Source organism: Dermochelys coriacea, chromosome 23, assembly GCF_009764565.3.
Source record: "Dermochelys coriacea isolate rDerCor1 chromosome 23, rDerCor1.pri.v4, whole genome shotgun sequence".
Taxonomy (NCBI): Eukaryota; Metazoa; Chordata; order Testudines; family Dermochelyidae; genus Dermochelys; species Dermochelys coriacea.
Window position 1 is genome coordinate 5,156,040 of NC_050090.1, and position 25,511 is coordinate 5,181,550.

At 61.9% G+C, this 25,511-nt stretch overlaps 1 protein-coding gene across 6 annotated transcripts; it reads right to left on the reverse strand.

The window, feature by feature from the left end:
• Positions 1–299: 299 nt before the first annotated feature.
• On the reverse strand, positions 300–23,453 carry HIF3A (hypoxia inducible factor 3 subunit alpha). Of its 6 annotated transcripts, none has more exons than XM_038381877.2 (16): positions 23,338–23,424; positions 21,575–21,820; positions 13,455–13,648; positions 12,926–13,062; positions 12,574–12,658; positions 12,094–12,203; positions 10,947–11,158; positions 10,112–10,218; positions 9,255–9,402; positions 8,425–8,585; positions 7,250–7,482; positions 6,609–6,686; positions 5,883–6,265; positions 5,451–5,562; positions 5,080–5,176; positions 300–4,515 (listed from the first exon to the last, which is right to left on the reverse strand). In XM_038381877.2, exons 2-16 carry the CDS (start codon positions 21,718–21,720, stop codon positions 4,364–4,366), a joined length of 2,355 nt encoding a protein of 784 aa, XP_038237805.1. In that variant the 5' UTR covers positions 21,721–21,820; positions 23,338–23,424; the 3' UTR covers positions 300–4,363. The 6 variants fall into 6 exon arrangements, with proteins under 6 accessions (XP_038237805.1, XP_038237804.1, XP_038237807.1 ...); XM_038381876.2 differs by having other exon boundaries at positions 5,883–6,268; XM_038381879.1 differs by lacking the exon at positions 21,575–21,820 and having other exon boundaries at positions 23,338–23,453.
• Positions 23,454–25,511: the final 2,058 nt, after the last annotated feature.

Genomic DNA, 25,511 nt, shown 5'->3' on the forward strand with positions numbered 1-25,511 from the left:
AGAGCAGGGGGGCTGGGAGTCAGGAGTCCGGGGTTCTATCCCCAGCTCTGGAAGGGGAGTGGTGTCGAGTGGTTAGAACCAGAGAAATGAGCTACCTCCAGGTGCCAAGTTCTCACTGGACTGATTTTGTCAGAAAGCCAACCCAGCACACAGAGGGACCGGGCAGCCTCAGCCGTAGGCTCCTAGAGCTCCCCTTTCCTGGTGGGCTTGGCCCAGGGGGGTTCTTCTCATCCCAAGTCACAGACCCCCCCACTCCCTCCCGGCTTGGTCCCTGCAGTCAATGACAAGGTGAGCCGAGGTGTGTTACCAGACGTGTTTATGTCCAGAGGGTGCCGGAAGAAACCGGACGCACACGGGCAGAGGAGACGATAGAAAAAATACACATGCCCCAAAGCCTGGAACCAACCCATCCCACCTGGCTGCCCCCCTCACCTCCTTCACCAAAAATCCCTCTTCTGAGCGACCCAATCCTGATCTTCCAGCAGGGCCAGGTGGCTTCACCTCACTGGAGTCACTCCTGATTAACACCCATAGACTTCAGTGAGGTGTCTCCTGATTCCCAGGGTGTCAGCAAAATCAGAATCAGGCCCCTCCAGACTTTACCCCAGTTCCAGGATGTTAGACCCTAGGCTTCCTGGCTCGGGAGGGGGGGCAAAGGTTGGGGTGGGGCTGCGAGGAGCCAAGATACACAAGGCCAAGAGCCACTCCCCCCCAAATTGCTCAGCTCAAATGCAAAACAATGTGGGAGGCTCCAATTTCTACTGGAGTATCCCCCTGCTCCACCATCTCCCACAGATCCCCCCCCTCCCATATTACAGGCGGGAAAGTGGGAATCCAAGTATATCCAAGTCACAGTGTTTTTAACCCCCCCCCATTAAAAACAGGGTGCTCCTAAAAGAGGGTTGCTCCAGTAGCTGCCATGGGGTCGGGTAAACACCCCAGGGATTTGGGGGGGCTAACTTGGATCCCCATTGCCATGTACCAGGCTGGTTGCTAATGGGGGAGCAATCTGAGGGTCCACATCGCACTGGAAGAGAGGTGGATGGGAAAGGGACGTCAGATACCCCCAAAAGTGGGGCTGGCTGGGGGGGCGCCAGGCTTTGAGGGGGGGGGCGTGTGCGCGTAACAACCCAACAACAAGGAAAACGCTAACCCTACAATAATGACAATGACAAGAAGAAAAAAAAAAGAGCACCACAGTCTCGGAAAGTGAAATCAACGAAACAAAACCAAAAAGGTGGCGCCGGGAGGGCGGGGCAGGGCCGCGGCCGGAGAAAGGGGCGCGGAGGCCCTGCCCCCCCCCCAGCCCTGGGCGTGGCCTTCTCCAGGCTGGGAGAAGGCCGTCGGTCTGTGCGTGTGGCCATGTGCGGCTCTGAACAGCTGCCTGCATGGGCGGTGCCCGTCTACAGATTGTGCGCGTGGGTGGGTGTGTTGTGTTTGCAACGCAATTAACAGTCGGCCTTGAAACCCAGCGCCCCACCTGGGGCTCAGCTCAGCCCCCTCTTTCCCCTCCCTCACCCCACTTCCCGCTAGGGTTGCCCACCATCTGGGATTGTCCCCTGGGGTCTCCAGATGAATCTTTAATTAAAGATTATGTCACGTGATCAAGCCTCCAGAAACACGTCCCATCAAAATTGGCAACTCTACTTCCCGGCAACTGGCATCGGGAAAGATAACGCCGGGGGGGCAAGCCCCGCAGGGAAATACGGTAGGAAGGGGGAGGTAGAGGAGTCGTGTCCATCATTGCTTAAAGGGAACATCTGGGGAAAAAGAAAAAGAAAACCCACCGCCAGTAAGGGAAAAAAACGGGGCTTGAATCGCGCCTTGTGCAACCATCGACCCTGGTGCCCAGCAAGCTTGACACACCACCATGCCCAGCTGGGAGCGTAGGCTCTGCACTAGCGCAAGCGATGGCACAAGGAACCAGGGCGGAAGCGTCATCCCCTGTCCCACCCCTGCCACCATTCCTGTAAGTCTGATTTAATACCAAACGAGAGATTTTCCACTGAAGCAAGTCCCCACATCTTGGTTTGGCAAAGAAAAAAAAAAGCCAATAAACCCCCCATCCCTAACTTTCATTCAAAGAATTAAAATCATGGTGAAACTTTCCCGCTAAGGGGATCAGTGAAAAAAGGGATTTTAAACATCCATCTAGTTCAATTTTCCTCCCATGGCAAGCCAAGGGCTGGAGAAGTGGAACGGATTAGGTGGGAAACCAGAGGTTTATGTCACACAATAATTGCTCTGCCTTAACTGCACCGGGGTAATTAATGCAGTACAACGCCCCCAAGGGGGGGACTCAGTTGTCCTGGGATAAAGGGGTTTATCCCGGGATAGCTTATTCCTGTATAGGAAGGGGAATACGCTACATGGGTCTAACTTAATCCAAGTGTAATTGCATCCACATTCGAGATTGGACTAGTAGAAGGCTACCAGTAAAAACACAACAGACTCCTACAACATTTCGAATGGAGGTGCAGGCCCCTCTGGGAATCAGGCTGTGGACCCCCAGGGGTGTGCGGCCCATGGGTTGAAAACCACCGCTCTAGTCTGATCGATTCAGCCCTGTTTGAACGAGAGCAGAGCTTTTAGGAAAACATCCCATCGTGACTGAACAATTGTTCAAAGCGGGCAGGGGAAGGAAAGAAACATGGTGGGAAGGGGGTCCAGAGCAGGTTTGAAACCCTGCTGTGAGATTTCACCGGGATCGGGACAGGATAATTTCCCCTGCCTACATCCCTCATCTCTCAACGTACTCGACCTTGCGGACCCGATTCTGTCCCGATCCTGCAGCCCCTCACCCCGTCGCGCCCAGTTCAACATCACCCACCCCGCTCATGCAGAGCCCAGTGCCAAGCGGCTGGGAGAATGAGCCATCGTGAGCTGGCACCTTGCAGTACTGGGGGACAGGGAGCTGGCAATGCTCCGGGGCGTGTGGTATCCGCAGAGTGGGGGGCGCTCGGCTGGCGCTGCTCCCCCTTCCAGCCTCAGCGTGAGCAGAATTGGACCCAAGGCTGGAATCTGACGCTAGAGGGCGGCAGGAGATTCCCTTGCTCCCAAATCAACCAGAAACAAAGCTTAAAAATAACCCGTTTTAAAAGGGAATTCTCTGCCCCCCTATGAAATAACACCCCCCTCCCCTTGCCAGATATCCTGGAAAGCTAAAGAAACCCATGGGGTGCACGATGGATCGCCCCATTCCAGGTTCCCCCCGGAAAATGGGGTCCCCTCTTAGGCAGAGCGAGGGGGCCGTGGCTACAAACTGTTGGAGCTGCCAGCTAGAAAAGGACCATTCGGGGCCACGCGGCTCAGACAGGGCAACTGATTTGGAAATACAATCCTGAGTGGCTGAAAGACCGGGGGGGGGGGGGGGGGGGATGTGCCTGCTTAATTGGCCTCTGCAGCATTTGCACTGTGGCTACCAAAGCCACCATTTTGGCCATGAAAAAAATGGAGAGATTTGGGGTTCTAGGGCCAAATTCTGCCAGGGGGAAATAGCTGCCAGTTGGCAATTGATGGGGTATCATCCCTCGGCCCCCCCATTGTGCTCCCTCTCCTCCCCGGGGGGCAAGAGGAGATGGCATTGCTGAGGTAAATGTGGCAAGAGGCACCAGGAGGATTCTGGTTAAGGACCGGGGGTTGGAGGGGGGTGGGGGAGTATGAGCAACCCCAACCCCCCACGGTGGTCCCAGCAAGGACAGGGAAAGATGGGGGGGTCCGGTGGGGTGGGGTGAGTGGAACATAGGGAGAGCCAATCCCGACCCCCCCCCGACCACATTGGGGGAAGGGACCCCACCCTGCACCGGAAGGACAAGGGGTACTGTCCGTTCCCCATCACCAGCCCCGCCAACATCCCCCAGCTATCAGGATCCGCCCCAATTGGGGCCAAGATCCATCCAGCACAACAGTCTGGCTCTCTGATCCAGACACGGCTCCAGAGCACGGGGCAAGGGGGGGGAATTGGGGGACTGTCCCCTGCCCCATTTGGTTGGCTTCTATTGCAATCCCCAGTGTCACCCCTAGGGGGCAGATTTCCCCCAGCACCATTAAGGGGCGGACGGCATTAAAAGGGAGATTCGCCCCTCCCCACACCACAGGGCAGGGCTGGTCAACTCCGCTCCCTCATGCACCCCAATATTTTTTGGGGGGGAAGAGGCCTAAGGAACAGAAGGCCCGGTTTGGGGGGCAGGGCTGAGGTAGGTAGCATTCTCTGGGCCCCGGAGGGGAAGGCGAGCAGGTGAGTGTTGCTGGTGGGGGGGATGTCGGGGAGAGACAGGTGCCTCCCCCCGGAACGGGCTGGGGTCGGGTTTGGTTCCGTTTGTCCCATCTGCGGAGTGGGAGCGTCGGGTGGGAGCCCGACCCATCAGGTGGCCTGGTCCAGCTCCCCCAGGAGCTCCTCGCCCGGCTGGAAGTGCCCGCCGCTCTGCTCCAAGGCCTCATCCTCGCCGTCGTACAGGGCCAGCTGGGAGAGCACTGGACCATCCACCACGAAGGGCAGCATGTCGCCCAGCAGGGCTGGAGGGGGCGGGATGCAGGGTGTGAAAGGTAATGGGATGAGGGGGTGGTTAGGAGAGGACAGAAAAAAAAGGGGAGGGTGGGGATTAATCTCATGTGGCAGGGAGTTCTGCTGGTTAACAAGGCAAGGCAAACAAAGAGTGCCAGCCAAACAAAGACTGCCAGTCAAAGAGTGCAAGGAGCTAGCCAGTAAGTGTGCTGCTGCCATCTGCTGGATGCAGCCAGAACTGCTCGGTTGTGTATGCCCTGTACTGTTACAGTTGATTCTCCCATAGCCCCAGAGGCAGAGGGCCAGGCTGGTCCCCGCTGGGAGCAGCATCTGCCGTGACTTTAGCTAGGGCAGCAGGTCCCTACCCTCCTGCATCGGGGCAGCAGTGGCTCCCCGGTGGGGGCTCAGGAAGGAAACCCATCCCGGGGGAGAATCTGCAGCGAGGCGCCTCCTGGGGGGGACAAGATGGGCTGTGGGTGGTCGGATCCGCTGCCCTGCCCTGCCCCCCGGGGATGCCCCAGCCTCCCCCACCATGACTCAGACTGAGCCCCATCCCCAAACCGTGTGGCACTCACCCGCTGGTTCCTCCAGGGCCAGCAGCTTCCGCCCTAGCACCATGCTGCCCCGGGGGCCCCCGGCGTTCAGCCCCTCCTCCACACTCAGCAGGAAACCCTGGGGGGGGTGGGGGAGTGCAGCTGAGAGGACAGGAAATCACCCAGCCCCATCTCCCCAATTCCCATAGGCTGCCCCACACCCAGCCTAACCCCAATCTACTCCCTCCCATCCCATTCCCCCACCGGCCCCCTTCCTAAGCACTCCAACCTGACCCCTTTCCCCACCTTTTCCCTGATACCCCTGGCCTGCCCCCCACCCACTCTGCCCCATGTCTCTGAATATCTCAGACTAGTTGTCGTCCCCCACCCCAGTGCCAGGGCGCAAGACGTACCAGGTTAAGGGAGGGCAGCAGGAAGCTGTCGGGCTCGGAGCCATGGGCACGTTTCAGGGGTGCCGCCTCCAGAAAGTCAGCCCCTTCCTCCTCCAGGTTTAGCTCCAAGGCCCTGGAGTGTGTGGGGGGGAAGTGGGGCATGTAAGGAGTTGGCTGGCACTGAGCTGGCCGGATGGACCCTCCCTGCTCACCTCACTCCTGGTGCAGGAACAAGGTCACGGCAGCTACAAGGAGACAAACCTCACAGGGACCAAAGGAAGCAAATAATTTACCTAGGGGACTCCCTGCTGCAGGAATTTACTATAGTTAAAATATGGATGGGGGGTGCCAGGCTACATGGGTCTGATCTGGGGTGGCAGAAATGGGGGGATACCAGGTTCATAGCTCCTGTGGTTCATGCCTCATCCCATCCCCTTTGCCCTACCCTCTCACCTCTTCCTAGCCCCCAGGTGTGAGGCTGGGTGATCCCTGTGGTTGCCCCCTAGGGGCGCTGTCGGTGGTGACCCAGCCCCTTCCAGCTCCATGGGCTCCTCCTCTGGGGGCTGGAGGGACCGAGGCTGGCTCAGGCTGGTCTCACTGCCCCAGCGGGGCAGGCCAGGCAGGTCGGGTTCGCGGGCAGACACCCCATGGAAGCTGCTGGAGCGAGGACGCAATGGGGGCGAGGCAGGTGGTGGTGGGGGGCCTGTTCCCCTGGCTGCGGCAGGATCACCCCGTTTTTCAGCCAGCCAGGGGGGCTGGTCGGTGCTGCTGAGCTGGAAATCGTCGTCCATTGAGATGTACGGAGCCAGCATCTCCAGGTCGAACCCTTCGTAATCCTGCTGGGGGAGTGCGGCATTAGCAGCAGCAGGGACCCTTCGCCCAGCGCCAAAATGCAGCCACCTCTGGGGTGAGGGCATAGCAGCTGTTTATAAAGGGATCCTGCGCCCAGCACCAAGATGCAGCCACCTCTAGGGCAAGGCACAGGGGCTACTTATATAAGGACTGGGGTGGGATCACGTGAGGATCCCGGAGTCAGTAACGGTTTGAATCTCAGGGGTGACTCCTGGCTGTGTCCGGCGGGGGAACCCTCTGCCTGGGGGGCAGGGGAGCAGGGTTGGGAGCCCTGGGGGGACAAAGTCCCTGGCAATAGGGGTGGCTGCCCCTTTCCCCCCGCAGTACCTGCAGTGCTGTCTCCACGGCCTCCTGGGTGGAGGCGAAGAGCTTCTGCACGTTCTCCATGTCAAAGAGCAGCTTGGCCTTGGGGGAGAAGGGGAACAGGGCTGGAGGGCGGGGAGCCAACTGGGAGCCCCCTCTTTACGGCACCTGGCCCCCATTCATGCCACCCTGGTCCTTGTCCCGCACTCCCTCAGCCCCATTCCGCCCACTGCCCTCTTTCCTACAGCTCTCTCAGCTCCTCCCTCTACGGACACAGCCCCACAGCTCTCCAGTGGTGCAGCCCCACCCCCACTCCACTCCCCTGATAGACCCCCTGCAGCCCCCATGGACACAGCTCCCTGCCCCCCATTCTCCCCCGGATGCAGCCCCCCTCCCCACTTCCCCTGCTACTCCCCCACTGACACAGTCCCCCTACAGCCCCCTTTGCCCCTTGCTGTCCCCGTCACCCGTCATTCCTGCAAACTCCACCCCATCACCCCTGCTGCCCCCTAGAAGCACAGCCACTGCCCCCCATTCCCTCACTAACCCCAGACACACCCTCTGCCCCCCTGAATGTGATGTAGCCCTTACCCCCATTCATAAGCCCCCCCCCTTTTCCCCCCTACTAGCCCAGCCCCCTTGTTGCCCCACAGCAGGCTTCTTACCGGGGCGGCACTCTTGGCAGAGTCCTGGGGCGGCAGGATGGCCTCTGGCGGGCGGGGGGAGGACCGTGCCCGCAGGGCCCCCTCTCTGTTGGCGCGGGCTCCAGGCGGGTCGAAGATGGGCCCCAGCAGCCGGTGCAAGTCGGGGCTGCAGAACCGGCGCGGGTCACGCTGCAGCTCCCCCTCGCTCACGTGGGCCGGGCGCAGGAAGGCCAGGAGCCGGGGGCCGTGCCGCTCTGCGGGGAGCGGAGGGTCACGGGGGCGACTGGCACCCGGCTCTCTGAGCAGTGCCCCTCACGCCCCCCGGCCCACCTGTTACCCCGCCCTCGACACCCTACCCTCCACCCCACCTCTGCTGGCCCTCCTGCCCCCCAACCCCCTTCACCCTGCCCCGGCACTCTGAGACCCCCAAACCGCACACCGCACCCCACCTCTGCCACCCTACATGTCACTACCCCGACACCCTGACCCACCCCTACTAAATCCTGACACCCTGCCCCATACCCCACCTCTGCCCCCTGCCCACCTCTGACGCCCCACCCCCACCACTCCATCACCCCACCCTGCCCCCACTACCCTAGACAACTTGCACATGCCCCACCTCTGCCAGCCCTGGCCCCCTCCTTCCTACCCCAGAACCTGGAGACCCCCAAATACAATACACCCCATCTTTCACCCTGCATCCCACTGCCCCCAACACAATGCCCTGCGCCCCACCTCTGCCGCCCCTCATGCCCCCTGCCCCGGAGACCCCCAAACACCATGCACTGCCCCCCACCTCTGCCACCCCCTGACCCTAACACCCTGCCCTGCCCCCAGTACCCCTGATGCCCTGCCCCGTCCCCCTCTCTGCCCCCTGCCCCCCACCTCTGCTGCCCCACCCCCACTACCACCCCAATGCCCTGTCTCATGCCCCATCTCTGCCGCCCACCCTCCACCTCCAACATCCCACTCCCCACCGCCCCGAAACCTCGCCCTGCACCCTACCTCTGCTGCTACAAACCCCACTGACACCCAGTCCCATACCTGCCCAACCTCCCCCACCCCATACCCCACCCCCACCACTCCACTTGGCTCACTCCCCCGGCCTCTCAAAGAACCAGCACACCCACCCCATACCCCACCCCCCTCAGGAACTAACTGAAGCACGATGGGCTCCCCTTCCCCATGCTCCGTACCGAAGCTGAGGTTGAGAACGGTCTCCCCAGTGTCTGGCTCTAGTTCCTCGGGGCTCCCGTTGGCCTGGCAGGCAGGGTCAGGCTCCGGGGGCAGGCGCCGCCCCTCACCCTGGCGTTCAGTCTGCTCCAGCGACAGAACCACGCCTGTCTCCTCCACCTGGCTGTAAGGGAAACAGAGTTGGGGTGCGGGGGAGGCAAAGGGCGCTGTTTCCACAGGTGTCAGGGGCCAGCAGCTCACACCAGCTCCAGTGCGCAGGACGCAGTCGGGGGCACTCTGCTGTGTCTCATGGCCCCTATACTGCCGGCAGCTGATGGGGATTCTTCTTCAGCTCCGCTGGTACAAGGCAATCTGGGTTCTGTCTGGGGGAGGCCAAGTGGCCACAAAGTACCCAGCCACAGGATGGCCAGGAAGCCGCTGGTTTGCTACAGCTCAGCTCCTACCAGCACAAGTAGCAGATACGGAGCAAGCTGGGCCCTATGTCACCTTCATCCCAGCTGAGTCGAGCACCCCCCTACCCTGAGCTGGCTCTTACATCACCCTCCCCGGCTCAGCTCCCACTGAGGCAAGTCCAGCTGGTCCCTGGAGTCCGCCCCCAAGCCCCTCCATCCCAGCATCAGCCCGCCCATCTCAGCTGGTCCCAATATCGCCCCAGACCCTGGGCTGAGCCAGCGGGGGCCATACTGAGCAAGAGTGGCCAGGTGCTGGGTGGTCCATGACCCCGCTCTCCTCAGAGCTGCTGCACGTCTCTGGGGGCCACAGGACACGACTCCCCCCGCATCCAACAGACGGGCCCCTTTCCCCCCCGGCCCAACATCCCGGCCCCTCCCACCTGAGGACGAAGTGGACGCAGACGACACTCTCGGGCTGGGAGTTCTTGCTGTTGGAGATAACGGTGGCCTGCGTCTGGGCCCACAGGTAGCCCCCGCTCTTGGCCAGGAAGCGGTACTGGCCCGTCACCACCTGCCCTTTGCTCAGCACTGCGGGGAGGAGCGGAGGGGTCAGAGCCGCCCGCGGGGAGGGACTGGACAGAGAGACAGACAGAGAGAGAGACGGGACAGGAGCAAGAGATGGGACAGAGAGAAACGGGATGAGACAGGAGAGAGACTGACTGGGACAAGGCAGGACAGGATGGGAGAGACAGGATGGGACGGAACTAGGGCGGGATGGGAGAGACACGACAAGACGGGAAAGATGGGATGGGAGGGGACAGGAGATGGGACGGGACGGGAGAGAAGGAGAGACAGGACAGGACGAACACATTGAGAGAGAGAGAGAGAGGATGGACAGACAGATTGAGAGAGACGGCATGGACGGACGGATGGCAAGAGATGGGGGGCCACAGGGAAGGAGGCTCTTGCGCTGACGGGGGGGCAAATACCAGGCTGGATGGGCCGTGGTCTGACTGAGGGGTGCGTACCCCAAGCTAGATGGGCCCATTCTTCGGATCTGGCACACCGTCTCCCATATAATACAACGCACTGGCTAGGAGGTGCGCTTTCGCCCCTTGCTGGATGCATTGGGAACTGCTCAGCCATGCGTCATCGTCCCAGGACTGCTCGCAGCTAATGGGGAGTCTCCTTTAGCTGCAGTGGAGGAGGGGGGCATTCGGAGCAGGAGGCTCCGGGGCTTTCTCTGCCATTGCAGGGGCCGTAGAGGACAGGGGGCGGGAGGCTGGGGGTCACTTACGGGTGTGGATGCTCTTGCTGACGGCGTCGGAGTCCAGGGCGTGGATGTACTCATAGATGGAGCAGCCCAGTAATTCGTCGGGTGTGTACCCCGCCACCTCCGCGATCCTGCCCGGGAGACCGGGGGGGGGGAAAGTTTCCAGTCAGCAAGACACCTCTCCCCCCATCCCGGCTGGATCCCACGTAGCTCTGCGTAATCCCCCGCCCCCAACCCGAAGCAACATCGGGCTAGGGGTTCCCCCAGCACAGGGGGGTGCCCCAGTACCCTGGAACAGTTGCCACCGGCAGAGCCATTGTAGCATCAGAGCGCTGGGAGAGGGGGAACTTGGAGTGGGGGGCTGTGAGAGGGAGAAAGGTGGGGGAGAGGATGGACAGAGAGGAGCAGAGGGGACCCTTGGGAGGGCCAAAGAGTAGCATGGGGGTGAAGAGAGGGGACCCCGAGGAAGAACCCCCTCCCTCCAGGAGAGCAAGGTGGGGGAGGGGGAAGCAGTGGGGGTGGATCAGGGGCTCCCAGGGCCGGAGTTGTGCCCTCGTGGGGGTGGGGAAGGAGCCACTTGTGGGGTCAAGGTGGGGAAAGGAAGGGGTCGCTGGGGCAGGGCTGAGCCCTAAAAGGTGGAGATGGGAAAGGGGAAAGGTGGGGGAGGAGAAAGCATGGGGGGAGGGAGGGGCCTCTCATGGGGATGGGAACCCCTGTGGGGCAAGGATGGGGGCAGGGCCTCTCATGGGGGCAAGGATGGGATGGGACCGCGTGAGAGCCGGCTCCCTCGTGGGGCGGGGGAGGGAAGCGTGAAGGCAGGGCCCCCAGCAGGGGTGGGGCGAGGGCGGGGCCCCCTCACCTCTCGTCACAGTAGGTGAATTTCATGTCCATGCTGTGCTGGCTGAGGAAGGTGCTGCTGTCCAGGGGGGTTTCGATGTTGGCGGGGTGGGGGATGGCCTCGCAGATCAGTACCAGGCAGCGCAGGGGGGGCTCCGCGAACCCCTCCTCTCCCTCCTCCGGGCCCTCCCGCACCGGGGTGTAGGATCGCATGTGGCCGGCACAATGCAGCACCTGGGGGGAGGGACGGGGGGCGGGTGGCCAATCAGAGCCCTCTTGCTCCAGGCTCCACCCCCAACTCTCACAAGGCTCTGCCTTGGGACCCCACGCTGGAGGGGGGGGTCCTAGAATCCTGTCTCCATGGCGATCCGCCCACCGCTGTTCCAAAACCACCGTCCCCCCGTAACTCCCCGGCTGCTGCTCTAGAACCCTGGTGTCGTAGCAACCCCTGGTTTCTCTTCTAGAGCCCTGTTTCCATAGTGATCCACCCGCAGTTGCTCCGGAAACCTATATCCATGCCAACTTCCTCCACCCTATTCGAGAACTCCGTTTCTGCATTCCTCTGCTGATCTAGAGCCCTGTGTCCATAGCAACCTGCCTACTGCCGTTCTAGAACCCCATTTGGACATTACCTCCTGCTGCTCTCGAACCCTGTTTCCCATAGAAGCCCACCTACAACTGATCCAGAAGTCCATATCCACGCCAACCGCCTCCACCCCATTTCAGAACTACCTTCCCATAGTGCCCCCCCAGCAAGTTCTCTAGAACCCTGTTTCCACAGTGGCCCATCCCCCACTGCTCCAGAAGCCTGTATCCATGCCCACCTCCTTGGCCCCATTCTAATCTCACCCCAGTGTGGCTCTAGAACCCCGTTTCTACAGCGACCGGCCTAGAGCTGTTCTGGAACCCTGTTTCCATAGTGACCAACCACTGTCCCAGAACCACATATCCATGCCGACCCCCACCCCTGTTCTAGAACCCCATTTCCACAACACGCTGGTACTGTCCTAGAACCCTGTTTTCACAGCTGCTCCAATACTGTTTCCATAGCAACCCTTCCACTACTGTTCTAGAGCTGATTTCCATGGTGCCCTGGAATGTTCCAGAACCCAGTTCCATCCCCACCCACTGTTCTAGATCCCCCCCACACACACACACACCCCCCTCACCTTCCAGGTGGCCGACTTGAGGTTGACGGTGCGCCCCCTGCTGGTCAGGGTGCTCTTCATGCGCAGGGAGAAGCTGCGCTCGGTCTTCACGTCCTTCTTCTTAGAGAAGCCTGCGGCAGGGGAGAGGGCAGGGCAGTGTCAGGCGGTGGCAGAGGCTGGTGCCCCTGGGGGGCAGGGAGGGGCAGTGGAGGCTGTGGGACTGGGGTTAATCACAAGAGTGGGGTGAGTGTGGGGGCGGTTACAGGGGCCGTGTGCGACAGTGAGGGTGAGAGGTCAGGTGTTGGTGACTGGGGCTCCAGGATGGGGAGGGGGCAACTACGAAGGGGAGCTGATTGGACGGGATGCATATGGGATAGTGGGGGACGGGGGGGGGAGGTCACAGACATGGGGGCACTCACCTTGCACAGGGGGCTGGGGGGAGCATGCACCCTGCGGGGGGACCCTGAAGGGAGGCGGGGGGGGGCCTGGGGGAGCACTCACCCTGCCGGGGGCTCAGCACATCCTGCAGCTCCTCCTGGTCACAGGGGTGGATGAAATCGAAGATGCTGTGTCCAATCAGCTCCAGCTGCGGGGGGGCCGGGGGTAAAATCACAACCAGTGTTGGAAGGGGGGAGGTCACCCTATGCCAGACCTGCCCCCTGGCCCCAGCTACACACTCAGCGCCTCCCCCCCCCCCTCCGGGGCCCCTGCGTACCCGAGCAGGGCGATGGATTAACACGCCCCCCGCCCCCTCCCACCCCCAAAGCAGCAGCCACGGAGGGGATCCCAGAGTGGGGCTGGGGATAGAGCCCCCAGCCCTGCTCCGTGCCGGCTCCCACCCACCCACACTCACCTGGGTCAGCCCCAGGTGCTTGCTGACGTTCTCCGACAAGTAAGCCATGTCGCCCTCCTCCGTCAGCACCATGACGAAACCGTCCAGGGCCTTCAGGTAACAGGCATCCACCTGCTCCGGCTGCCCTCGCCACTCCTCTGCCGGCCGCAAGCATAGGTCAGGGGCAGCCGGGGGGGCAGGGCAGGTTCCAGTCTGCCCCACAACCCTCCCCCAGTGATAAGAGGCCCCTGCTGCCCTCCCACCAGGGGCCCATCCAGCCTGGTATCTCTCTCCCTCCCCGGACCCATGGGCCCCTCCAGCCCGTGGCCAGCAATGGTCAATCCCGGATGCCTCTGCGCCAGCCGAGTCTCCCCCACGATGCCCAGAGGGGACAGGATCCCCTTCCTGACCTCGACCCCACCAGCGTCCTGAAGCCTGCGAGCCCATGGAGCCCACCCGGCTGCTGGGAGAGGGCAGAGCTGGTGCCACCCCTCGCCCGTCCGCCGAGCCGGGAACGTCCTGGCACCCAAAGGTGGGGAGGGGGCCTCACCCGAGGTGATGAGCTTGTGCATCCGCAGGTAGCTGATGGTGAGGCGCATGATGGAGGCCTTGTCCAGGTGGGCGCTGACCCCCCGGGCGAAGGGCAGGGTGTGGGCGAGCTGGTAAAACACCTCGGTCTCCTTGCTCCTCCGGCATCGCGCCGCGTCCCGCGACTTCTCCTTGCGCAGCTCCGTCGTAGACCGGCTGCCGTGGAGGGTGGGGGAGACGACGCACCGCCAAGTCAGGGCACCTGCTCCGTGGGGACGCACGTCCCCCCCCTCCGCCACCCATGTGCAGTACACACACACCCCAGGCCCCAGCACGAAGCAGGATGCCTGGGTTCTATCCCCGGTTCTGGGAGGGGAGTGCGGTCCAGTGGTTACAGCAAAGAGCTGGGCATCAGGACTCCTGGGTTCTATTTCCAGCTGTACTGCTGACTGGTTTGACTTTGGGAGGGGCAGGAAGGCGCCATGCTCTGATCCCACTAGCCCCCCCCCGACCCCCACGCGGCTCCGCTCACCGCTGATTGTACTCAGCCAAACAGGGTCACCCCAAACCCCGTTCACCCAGTTCCTCCCAGGGCCCCTTGGAATATTCCTGTGGGAGAGGGGGGACAGAGCGGGGGGACAGGGCAGCCCTCAGCACAGGGACAACCCCCAGAGTCCCTACAATCAGGAAGCCCCCAACACACACCACCCCCCAGCAGCTGCAGGGTTGCTCAGAACCAGGTCCTGCATGGGGTCCCAACAGACATTAATATTAGGAGTGGGGATCAGGGGAGGGGGCAAAGGGAAATGTGGGGGAACCTCGAGGGGAGGGGCGCAGTGTGTGGTGAGGGGAGGGGAGTCTAAGCCAACTATGCATAGGAAAGAGACCAGGACCATTCTCCCCCACCCACCCACCCACACACACACAATATCCCAGTGCCCCCTGCCCACTTCCCAAACTGTGCCTCCCAATATCCCACCCATAACCTGAGTGCCCCCTAATATTCCACAGCCCCCTTTTTACTCCCCACCCCAGCACCCCCCAATATCCCAGTGCCCCCTGCCCACTCCCCATCCCGTGCCCCCCAATATCCCACCACCCCTTCCTACTCCCAACCCCAGAACCCCCAATATTCCACAGCCCCTTCCTACTCCTCACCCCAGTGACCCCCAATATCCCAGTGCCCCCTGCCCATGCCTCACCCCAGGACCCCCCAGTATCCCACAGCCCCCTTCCCACGCCCAAACCCCAGCACCCTCCCAATAGCCCACAGCCCCCTTCCCGTTGCCCACCCCATATCCCCAAATATCATGGTAGCTGCTGTCCACCCCTATATCCCGATGCCAGTTCCCACTCCCCAGCTCCTACCCAAACCATCCCCCGTCTCTGCGCCCCCGGCATCATTGGTGCAACTCCAGCCTGGCACCCCCTCCTGCCTGGCTCACCCTCCTCCGGCCGGACCCTCCCACAATCCGCAGGGCCCAGCTGCTGAGCCCGCCCGCCCCCGCCCCCTCCCCCTCGGCCCGTGAGAGAACAGCCTGTTCTACCCTGTCCTTGGCCCTTTGCCCACTTCCCACCCCACCCTGGGAGCCGGGCGCCCGGGGAGGACGCGGGGCTTTGCCAGAGGTATCAGCATCTTAGCCGCCAGCAACGTACCATGGGGGGGGGGGGGCTCAGAGCCAGGCTCGGGGCCAGCTGTGGGCACAGGTGGGAACCTGGTACACGGGAGCGGCACAAGCTAGGCCCCCCAGCTGGCGATGCTCCAGTGGGGAAAGGTCTAGGCCATGGAAGGGGGCTAGAATCTGGGGGGCAGTATGGGGCAGGAGGGCACCGAGCCCTGCCATCGGGGGGAGCCGCTCACTCATGCCCCGAGTTGCAGAGTTCTCTGTCCAACAGGTATCGTGGGGCCCTGGGAGGGCTGTTGCAGGAGAGGGGGCTCATAGGGGAGGGAGGCGTGGCTGCGAGCTTCCTCACAGCAGTGCCCTGATGCCTGTCCCAGAGCAAGCATGTGCGAGGGGAGGGGGGGGGAAATTGAGATGTGTGGCTGCGAGCTTCCTCACAGCAGTGCCCTGACACCTGCCCCAGATGAAGCTTGTGTGGGGGAGGAAGCATTCCCCCCCGCCCATGTTATGTTCTGGCAGCTGTGAGTTACCGCCCTGAGCATGTGACAGCAGGTGGCCCAGCCCTGGGAACAGACAGCTCAGAGGCCAGGACACCCGCCCTCAAACGTGTGTGCCCCTCGATTTTACACCCCCACTGCAGGCCAGGTCTCAGCAGGGAGCTTTGCTTCTCAGCATGGGCTCAGTGCTGGAGCTGTGAGCTTCCCCGGAGTAGTGCCCTGCCCAGCATCCAGTGTGGGACCCCAGAGCTGTGAGCTTCCCCAGAGCAGTGCCCTGCCCGGCACCCAGTGTGGGAAAACTCCTTGGGTGAGGTAACCCACTTCTCCACCATCTGCCGTGAAATACAGAACCTCTGCCCCACGCCTCCCCGCCACGGGTCCTTCACTCCCCATAAAAGGGCACCTGCCCCCCCCAGAGGGTACCCCAGATCTCAAAATCACACACATCCCCTCAAGTCACGCCTCTCCCTTCCCCCTCATAGCACAGACCCCCGCAAATCACAGCTCCTCCGGTCCCCCCATGGGAGAGACCCCCCTGAATCACACCTCCCCCCATCACAGACTCCCTAAATCACAGCTCCCCTCCTTCCATAGCAGAGCTCCCCTCCCCCGCGTGCCGTCCGCACGTGCGCTTGGCAGCCTGTCCAGGACACCGTGTTCTGCACACTGGGCTGGGTGCCAGGCCTGGCTGCCTGGAGCTGCGGGAAGGGTGGGGGGGTGGGGGGGAGCTGTCAGCCTCCAGCCCAACCACTCTGCTAACCAACCCTCCCCGCCAACCCCAGCAGGTCCCTTCCAACCAGCCCCACCCTCTTGGGCGGGATCACCCCCCACTCCGGGGCAAAATCCTCCCCTCGCCTTACAGTCTACAGCCACCCCCTGGGGTGGGATCAGCCCCTACAGCCTATTCCCCAGCCCCCCCAACCAATATACCCCTGGGCAGGGGCCTTTTATGTTGATCAACCCACCCCCACCCCCAGCCTGCTTGGCCTCTTAGAACCCCTCCAAGGACCCCCTTTCACTTGCTCCCCCCATCTACCCCTGAGCGGGCAAAAAGCCAGAGCCCCCGGCCGCTCTGGGCTGTGAGCATTCTGTCCCCGCGGCCCCACCCGAGGGGGTGTAGTGCAGTGGGGGGGAGGGGGCCCTTTACCTGAGGCCTCCCAAGGACTAAGGGGTGTGAAGCCCCACTGCCCCCCTCAACCAGCAAGGGCTGGCACCACCCCCTTCCCTGCCCTCAATCGCCCTCCACACCTGCCCAGCCCCCTCCCCTCTTGGGGGCAGCAGTGAAGGGTGGGAGACCCCCTCCCCCCCTCCACCAGACCAGAAGGAAGGTGGTGCCCTGGGCAGTGAGAGAGCCGGCAGGAGGGGGAGGAGGAAGCCCCCACCGGCCCTGGCAAAGGGCACATCAACTCCAGCCACAGCAGGGGATGGACCCTTTTCCCCTGCTCCAAACGAGAACGGAGAATCCCCATTAGCTCGGAGCAGTACAGGATCTATGACACACGGCTGTGCAGTGATACACACGCACAGCATTTTAAGGACTGGTTGGTACAGCGATCCCCCACCCAACACTGAAATGCAGCCACCTCTGGACTGGGGCTTGACAGCTGTAAGTTCACAGCAAGAGGAAGAGACAGTGCTGGGGCACTGGGGCCAGCACTGACTGGGAGGGGAAAGCACCCCCAGCTGAATGACCGATACCACGTCACACAGCCGACAGAGCATCTGTCCTGGGTTTCCCATCCGATCCCGTGCCACGGCCAGCCCCGTGCAGCCCATGCCCGGGTGCCAAGCCAACAGCACGAGCCGAGATGGCCACGGGCCACGTTGCTGCATCCCGGCGCTGCCGGGAGCGGGAGGGACGGCTGGCCGACACTGGCAGGCAACACAACCTTGCCTTGGCCCAATTCCACGGCCCAGCCGACAGAGCCAAGAACACTGCGTGGGAATGAATGAAACTGAGCCAGCACCAAACCGGATCAGAAACAGACCCAGCTCAAAACAAGATCCGAGTCAACGCAGAATCGGATCCGAACCAGACCCAGATCAAAACCAGATCCAAGCCAAATAAGAACGAGAACTGAACCGCACCCAGAACCAGAACCACAGTCAGCGCCTTCTGGATCCCAAACCCTGCTCCCGGCCCCTGGACACGTTATCCAGCGACGGGGTGGGGAAAGGAACGCTAGCTGTTATTTTCATTTAAAAGCAACTCAGCTCGGAATTTGCCACCGAACCATTCACTGTTCAGAGCACCCAGTGTGTCTGGGCTGCCTCTGTCTCAGATAAGGCAGGAGTGAGGTCTAGTGGTTACAGCTGGGAGGGGGCTGGGAGTCAGGACTCCTGGGTTCTCTCCCAGCTCTGGGAGAGAAGTGAGATCTAGTAATGTGGGGGGAAGCGGTAATCAGGACTCCTGGGTTCTTTCTGCTCTGTGACCTTGGGAAAGTCCCTCCCATGTCCCAGCTCCCCCCATAGTCGGGGGGGTGCCCTGTACCCATGGGAAGCCCTCCGCTAGGGAAATGTGGCTGGGCAGAACTGAGATAATCCTGGGAAGGGGGGGGGGTCTACTTGGGGGGGAGTTAGCCCCTTCTCTGGAGGAGCAGGGGTCTGGCCCTCCACAGAGAGCACCGGTGGCGGGGGGGGGGGGGCTGAAGGAGTCCTAGCCCCCGCACCCCGCCCGCCCTTGGCAGGCAGCCCAGAGGCCCCTCTCCCGGCTGGGCCTACGTGAGCCGGGCGAGGGGAGGGGGAGGCAGCGGCCAGGCCAGGCCTTTTCCTGTTTGCTGCTCCCAGGGCCCAGCTAATTTTGGCCGGGGAACAGGGTGCTGCCATAGGGCGTCCCGGCTGGACCTGAGCCCCCCGTTCCCCCCCCCCGCCAGCAGGGGGCAGGGACCAGACAGGGTGAGGGAGTTTGCCCGTCGGGGGGGGCGGTCAAGCCCCTTTGCTGAGCTGGAGGGACCCCCCCACCTCCTCCCTGCTGGGTTATGGGGCACACATTGAGCAGGGGGAGGGAACCCGGTGTGGGACATAGAGGACAGGGTACGGGGTGGGGGCTGAGACATGGGACAGAAGTGAGGGGGGAGACAAACTGGAAGAAGAGTAACCCAGGGTAACTGGGGACAGAACTGGGGGGGAGCAGAAGCCATTTAACCTCCCAGAGACACCCCACCCCAAGTGACTTCCCCCCAACCCTTGCTGGGCTCCAGGGACAGAACTGGGGGGGCAGTGGCAAGGGGAGCAGGAGTCCAGACCCTGACCCCGCCCCCCCCCCCCCGCAAGTGACCTGCCCACCCTCCTCTGCTGCTCCCACCTGCCAACCTCACTGACCCCCCACCGAGCTCCCTGCCCCCAGGCCCAGCTCTGCCCAGCCGGGAGCTGGGCCCGGCCAACTGGCTTGGATGCCAGGCCCTGGGCGCCATGCTGGAAGTTGGAGGCGTTGGTTCATGGAAACATCGCCAGCCCTCCGGCTGTGGGATTGGAGGGGGGGGGTCAAGAGACGACCCGGCTGCCCCACGACCGTAGACACACCCCACCCGCACGCCACCAGACTCGGAGATTCATGCGGAAAAGGGATCCAGAACCACAGGCCTTTCTTAGTGCCCATTACACCAAGGTCTCCAGCTTTCTGGGCTCAGGACTGCAGGGATGGCCTTGGCAATAAATACAGGTCTAGGAGACCGGACTTCTGGGCTCTGTGCCCAGATCAGGGAAACGAGTGGGGTCTTGTGGCTGGAATAGGCGGGCTGGGCGCCAGGACTCCTGGGTTCTATCCCCAGATAAGAGAGTAAGGTCTAGTGGTTAGAGTAAAGGAGGCTGGGAGACCGGACTTCTGGGCTCTATCCCCAGATCAGGGAAGCGAGTGGGGTCTTGTGGCTGAAATAGGAGGGCCGGACGCCAGGACTCCTGGGTTCTGTCCCTCACTGGGTGATCTCGGGTGTGTCCCTGGGAGTAATGACACTGAATCAGGAAAAGCACCTTCCATGAGAGGGTCACAAAGAGCTGGATGGAAAATATACCCCCCCCACCACCACCACCTCCCGGCAGACGGACACCAGCCCGTCCTGGAGCGACTCCCTGCAATTTCCTCTAATATTTTAAGGACAGAAGCAGCCACCGGCGCGCTGAGCAGCTGGTCCGAGCGGCAATACCTCCACCCCCAATCCCGCCCCCTGCTGGTCACTCCCGCAGACAGAGCCCGGTGCACCCACAGCAACATGATCCCGTTAACCTTTCCGCTAGGAGGTTCTGCAGAGTTGGGAACAGTGGCACAGACAGGGGATGGGAACTGGCCCAAATGTACATGGCGGCAGAGCTGGGGATAGAACTCAGATCCCCCCCCAGCTCTAACCACTAGACCCCACTTCCCTCCCAGAGCTGGGGAGAGAACCCAGGAGTCCCAACACCCAGTTCCCCCTGCTCTAACCACTAGACCCACTCACCCACCTACCCTGCCAGCCAGAGAAAAGACCCAGAAAAATAAGGTGCCCCTTGAATGACACGCCACCCAGATGCTTCCCAGGTTGGAGCTGGGCACAGCCACAGGTGTGGTAGGGGGAGCAGGATCTCATGCAGCGTGCCCGTAGCTCAGTCCGCAGCGCCACAGATGTGTGCCGGGGGAGATCACCCCTCTGAACTTGCTTCTTAATCATCCTTGCTACGTGGCTCCCCGCTTCCCGCCAGATCACACCCTGCCCCCTTCCAGCCACCCCTGGGCCGAGCTGAGCTCAGAGAACGCCACCTGCTTCGGTCCAGTGGCACAAGCCCAGCTCAGGCAACAGAGAGATGCCCGCTGACACCGAGGTGGGACCCAGCTAAACAGCAACGCTGGGAGACTCCAGCGGACAGTGAGTGGGGTAGGGGGGACAGGAGAGAGCGCGGGGGGGGCCAAGAGAGCGCGTGAGCGAGACAGAGCGGACAGAGGAGAAAAGGCAGAGGATGGGTGGGAAAAGGAAGACAGGAGAGAGGAGAAGGAAGATGCTGGTGAGATATGCAAGGGGTGCTGGCTATGCCACAGTGACTCACCCCACAGGTGCCACTTCTGCGCCAACATCCTACCGAGTCGCCCCGCAGGCCACGAATGCCAACGCCTGCCGCCAACCCCCTCCACCAGCCCCGGATCAGCACCGCCCCGATCAGCAGGACTTGGCTTCTCCGTATGGCACCAGAGGGCGCAGCTCCTCCCCCTCTCCCCCCCCACGTCACGGCTTGGCACCGGGCTGGAACATGTGATGTACACACACACACGTGGCGCACTCCCCCCGCCCCCCCACAAAGCACCCGCGGGCAGCCGGACAGCCGCATTATGTGGGGGAGGAACCCAGGAGGGAAAGAGTCAGCTGCTTGGGCTGCAATGCAGGGGCTGGACCAGGCTTGGTGCCAGGCGGGGGCATCCAGCGAGGGGAGGAGGGAGCTGTGCCCAAGAGGATATACACCCAGTTCTGGGAGTGCCACTGCGACCCAGGGGAGCACTGCGGGCAAGGAGCGCCCCCTATGCTAACCACTCGGCGGGGGGGCGGGGAGGGGCAGGAGAACCGGGCACCAAGGAAATATCTCCCAGCTCTGTGCCAGCCGTGAGGGGGCACTGTGCAGAGATGGACGGGGGAGCATCCCGGGGGCAGACAAGGGTGCCAGCCGCAGGAGCAGGGGGTGGGATAGCCGAGTGCAGCTTGGGCACAGTGTGCCACCCTGACCTTCGATCCCAGGGCTGGGAAATCCCCACCCCAGCCAAGAGGGGGCAGCACAGAGGAGGTTGGCACCCAGAGCTTCCGGATTTCTGCTGCAGTCCAAGCACAGGGGTCTCAGCTACAGCCATCCCCTGCGCCGGGCGGGGCAGGGGTTTCTTGCGTGCCCCGCACACTAGCTTGGCAAAGGTTACAGAGACACCAGCAGGATTTCAGAAGGGGCCAGATCCCCAGCTGGTATTGACTGGCCCTGCTCCATTGCCACGAATGCCCCTTTTCCCAAGCGGGTCAGGAAAAACTTTGATGGCGACCTCCGATCCCAAAGAAACAACAACCTGACACACCCACCTGGCGCGCAGCCCACTCTCAGCACAGCCCAGCACCTCTGGCCCGACAGCCGCCCTCGGATAACTTTGTTCATTAAAGGTCGGGGCGGCTGGAAGGCAAACTTCAGGGCTGACCGCCCCCCACTCGAGCCCCGGACCCGCTCTCATCTCTGTAAGCTGCGGAGACGGTCCCGGGATGCAATCCCCGCACCAGAGATCCAGGGAAAGCTCCGATCCTCACACCAACCTCACACCCTCCAGCCCGTTCCTATAACGGAGAGGAAACCGGACACTCAGCCCCCGAGACCCAACCCACCCGCCCCACCCCCAGCGGTTCTGATCCAAGTGCTCAGACGGGACGGTGATGAGCACAGGGTGTATGAACCCGGGTAGAGTAAAGCTCCCCAAGCCATCGCTTGGTTGGGATCAACCCCAAGAGGGTTAGCCGCACCTTTGCTCAAGGGAGTGTCCATTCAAGGCCAAACTGGTCACCTAACCCCTTCCAGCACCAGCTTCCCTGCTCCCACCCCCGGAGATCTAGGGAAAGTTCTGATCTGGGTCCAAACCCCCCCTTCTCTGAAGGAATCGGAGGCCACATGCAACTCAGGTAGATTTCAGCTCAGCCCCCAGGGCGCTGCCTGGAAATCAGCAGGGTTTAAAACTCGAGCAAAACTCAGTCCCAGTTTCAGCACAAGCGTGTCTAGACGCAGCCCCCGCCCCTGGCACCAGAGAGGTCCCTGCTGGGATCAGGCACCTGTCCCCAAGGCTCTCAGGGATGGCGGAGCCGGCTCCATCTCTCTTCTCCCCCACTCCTCTGCGCACAGCACCCCAAACCCCGATTACCCCAAGGGGGGCGGCTCATGGAGAGGCTCAGGGCAAGACTGAAAACAAGGAGAGTGTGTGGTTGGGGGGTTGGGTTTTTTTGCGGGGGGGGTGGGGATCTGCTCACACCCACTTCCTCCTCATTCCCTGGCTACAGAAGCTGGTGAGCTTGGCCCTGGAGATGTTATGGGGAGGGGGGGGGGGTCTTCCAGCCCATTCCCCCCCCCATATTAGCCGATCAGACGTGGCACAACTGTAGCTTCTGCTCAGCTAGGTGCATCCCTGCCGCCCCCCCTCCACAAACGATAACCCCCCTAAACCCCTCCCCCCCACACACATACACTCCCCTGGGGCGAAATTCACCCGCTGACGTCACAAGGAGCCAAACTTTGGCATTATCAAGTCATCGCCCCTCCCCCACCCGCAATCGACCTCGTCTGCAAAGTCTCGCCCCCCCCAAAACAGCCAGAGAACTCAATGCAAGCCGGGGGAGGGGGCGCCTTGTGACTACTGCCCCACTCCAAGCATAACGGGGGGGGGGCAGAGGGGAGCGTTTCTCGCCAGCCCCCAGGACCAGCATTGCACAGCGGGGTTTCATTTCAGACAAATTCCGGGGGGGGGGGAGTTGTGTGCAGCCTCAAGAACATTATAGGTGATTATCTTATCTCCTGCATAGCCCGGGGCGGGTGGGGGGAAGCATAGAGACTTACGAAAAATCCGGGGGGGATTGCCCCCCATAGTAAAAAAATCCCCTCCCCCCCGCACTGCACTGCGCCCCCTGCTTGGGATCTTGCTGACTCGGCAGCTCCCAAGACCCCCGGGGCTGGGGGGCAGGGGCTGTATCGAGCCGAGCCAACCCGGCTGCAGCCCGTGCATCCCCCCCCCACTAGGCCCCGGGCCCCCAGATTGCTCCGCCTCCGGCACCTCACGGGTTAACAGGGGGTGCCCCCTCACCCCCAGTACCTTGCACACTGGAGGCTGCTGCTCTCCATGGCTCGGCTCCGCAGCGCTTCCCTTTGCACCGCTCCGTCCTCCCCCACCAACTCCGGGGAAACCCACTCCCCTGCAAGCTACTCCCCCTCCGCCGCCCCTCCCCCAGCCGTGCCATTGGCTCCCCTTCCCCCCCCCGGCCCGGGGCCCCCTCCCCGCCATGCAGCCCTGGCACACTCGCAGGGCCTTTGTGCTGCTGCGCGAGGGGATTGGGCGGCGGGGGTGTCACTCCGGGGCCACCCGCTCCCCCCCCCGCTGCTGGCAGATGGCTGGCCACGGGAACCCCTCCGTGGCCGCCGCCGGGAGCTGCGGGCCACGAACCGGCTCCGGGCCAATCCGGCGTGACCCCTGGCTGCAATGGGGGCAGGGCCGAATCCTGCTCTCAGCTTTCCTAGGGTCAATCCAGAGTCACCCCCCAACTGCAGTGGGGGCAGGGCCAGATTCTGATCTCAGCCCCCCGCCCCGCCTCCCCTAGTGTTAATCCGGAGTCACACCCTGATTGCAATGGAGTCAGGTCGGACTCAGATCTCAGCCCCCTCCCAATTAATCCAGAGTCACCCTGCAACTGCAGTGGGGGCAGGGCCAGATTCTGATCTCAGCTCCCCTGGGAAACGGGTCAATCCAGAGTCACCCTGCAACTGCAATGGGGGGCAGGGCCAGATTCTGATCTCACCTCCCCTGTGTCAATCTGGAACCACCCCCTGATTGCAATGGAGTCAGGTCGGATTCTGCTCTCAGTCTCCTCCTAATTAATCCAGAGTCACCCTGCAACTGCAGTGGGGGCAGGGCCAGATTCTGATCTCAGCTCCCCTGGGAAACGGGTCAATCCAGAGTTACCCCCTGACTACAATGGGGTCAGGCCAGACTCTGATCTCAGCTCTCCTAGAGGAAATCTGGAGTCCTCCCCTGGCTGCAGTTAGGGTTTGTCTACACTTAAAAATTAATTCGGATTAAGGTAGGGTGTAAATTTAAAGGGGAATAGGTATTCCTGAATAACTCCATATGTGGATGCTCTTATTCCAGATGAGGGGTGCCCTTTTCTGGTTTAGCTGAATCCACTTCCAGAACAAGGCAGGAACAAGATTCTACACACAGAGTGGTTCTGGATTAGCTTCCTAGGTAGACAACCATTCATTATAATTATTATTAATCATGTTCATTCTAGCAGTGCCTTGGGACCAGCCAAGATCAGGGCCCCAGACACACTCAGGACCAGATTCTGATCTGTTACATTGGGTTAAATTCAGCAAAGAGGAGGGAGTCATGGCCCAATTTGGATTCTCAGTTACACCATCTGGCCTCCCTGAAGTAGAATTAGGGCTTAATCTTGATCTGTTTCCCTGGCCATAGACCAGTGCAATTCAGAATCATTTCTCACCCAACTGGGAAATGTAGTGTGATCTCAACATCAGTGGAGCTGGAGCCTGATCCTGCTCTCAGTGACCCAGCCATAAATCTAGTTGGAGTCACTCTGGATTTACACCAGTGTAAACTGAGACCAGGTTGGCCCAGGAAGTTCCTGGCTACAGTAGAATCCTTTCCAGGTCCAGGGGAGCTGGGTCAAGCAAAATCCCCTGAAGGTATCTTTAAAATGTGATCCGCACAGCCAAGGCTAACCGCATCCCGGGAAGTATGTGTGGGCACATGGTCCCTGACACAGTCCCCAGTCACTTCAGTGTCATCCTACCCACGAGACAGAGAGGTGTCGGGGCTGTGTCCCCAAAGTTGACACATGTAGACCCAAAAACCACAGCACCACGACAAGTGCGTGTCATCCCCAACATGGTTGAACCATGCAATGCAGAGGAGACAGACACATGTTGTAACCATGTTCCCATGACGTGTGCACACATGGTGACCCCAACATGGCTCGGCCCTGCAGTGGGGATAGGGATGGAGCCCGGGTCTAACCCTGTTCCCGTCTTGTCATTGCATGTGGGCACCAAAGCCACATTCCCCTCCCAGAGCAGGGGATGGAAACCAGGAGTCCTGGCTCCCAGACTCCCTGTTCTACCACCAGACCCCACTCCCCTCCCAGAGCTGGGGATGGAACCCAGGAGTCCTGGCTCCCAGTCTCCCTGCTCTACCCACCAGACCCCACTCCCCTTCCAGAGCTGGGGAGCAGCACTAGAGTTGGATGGAAATTT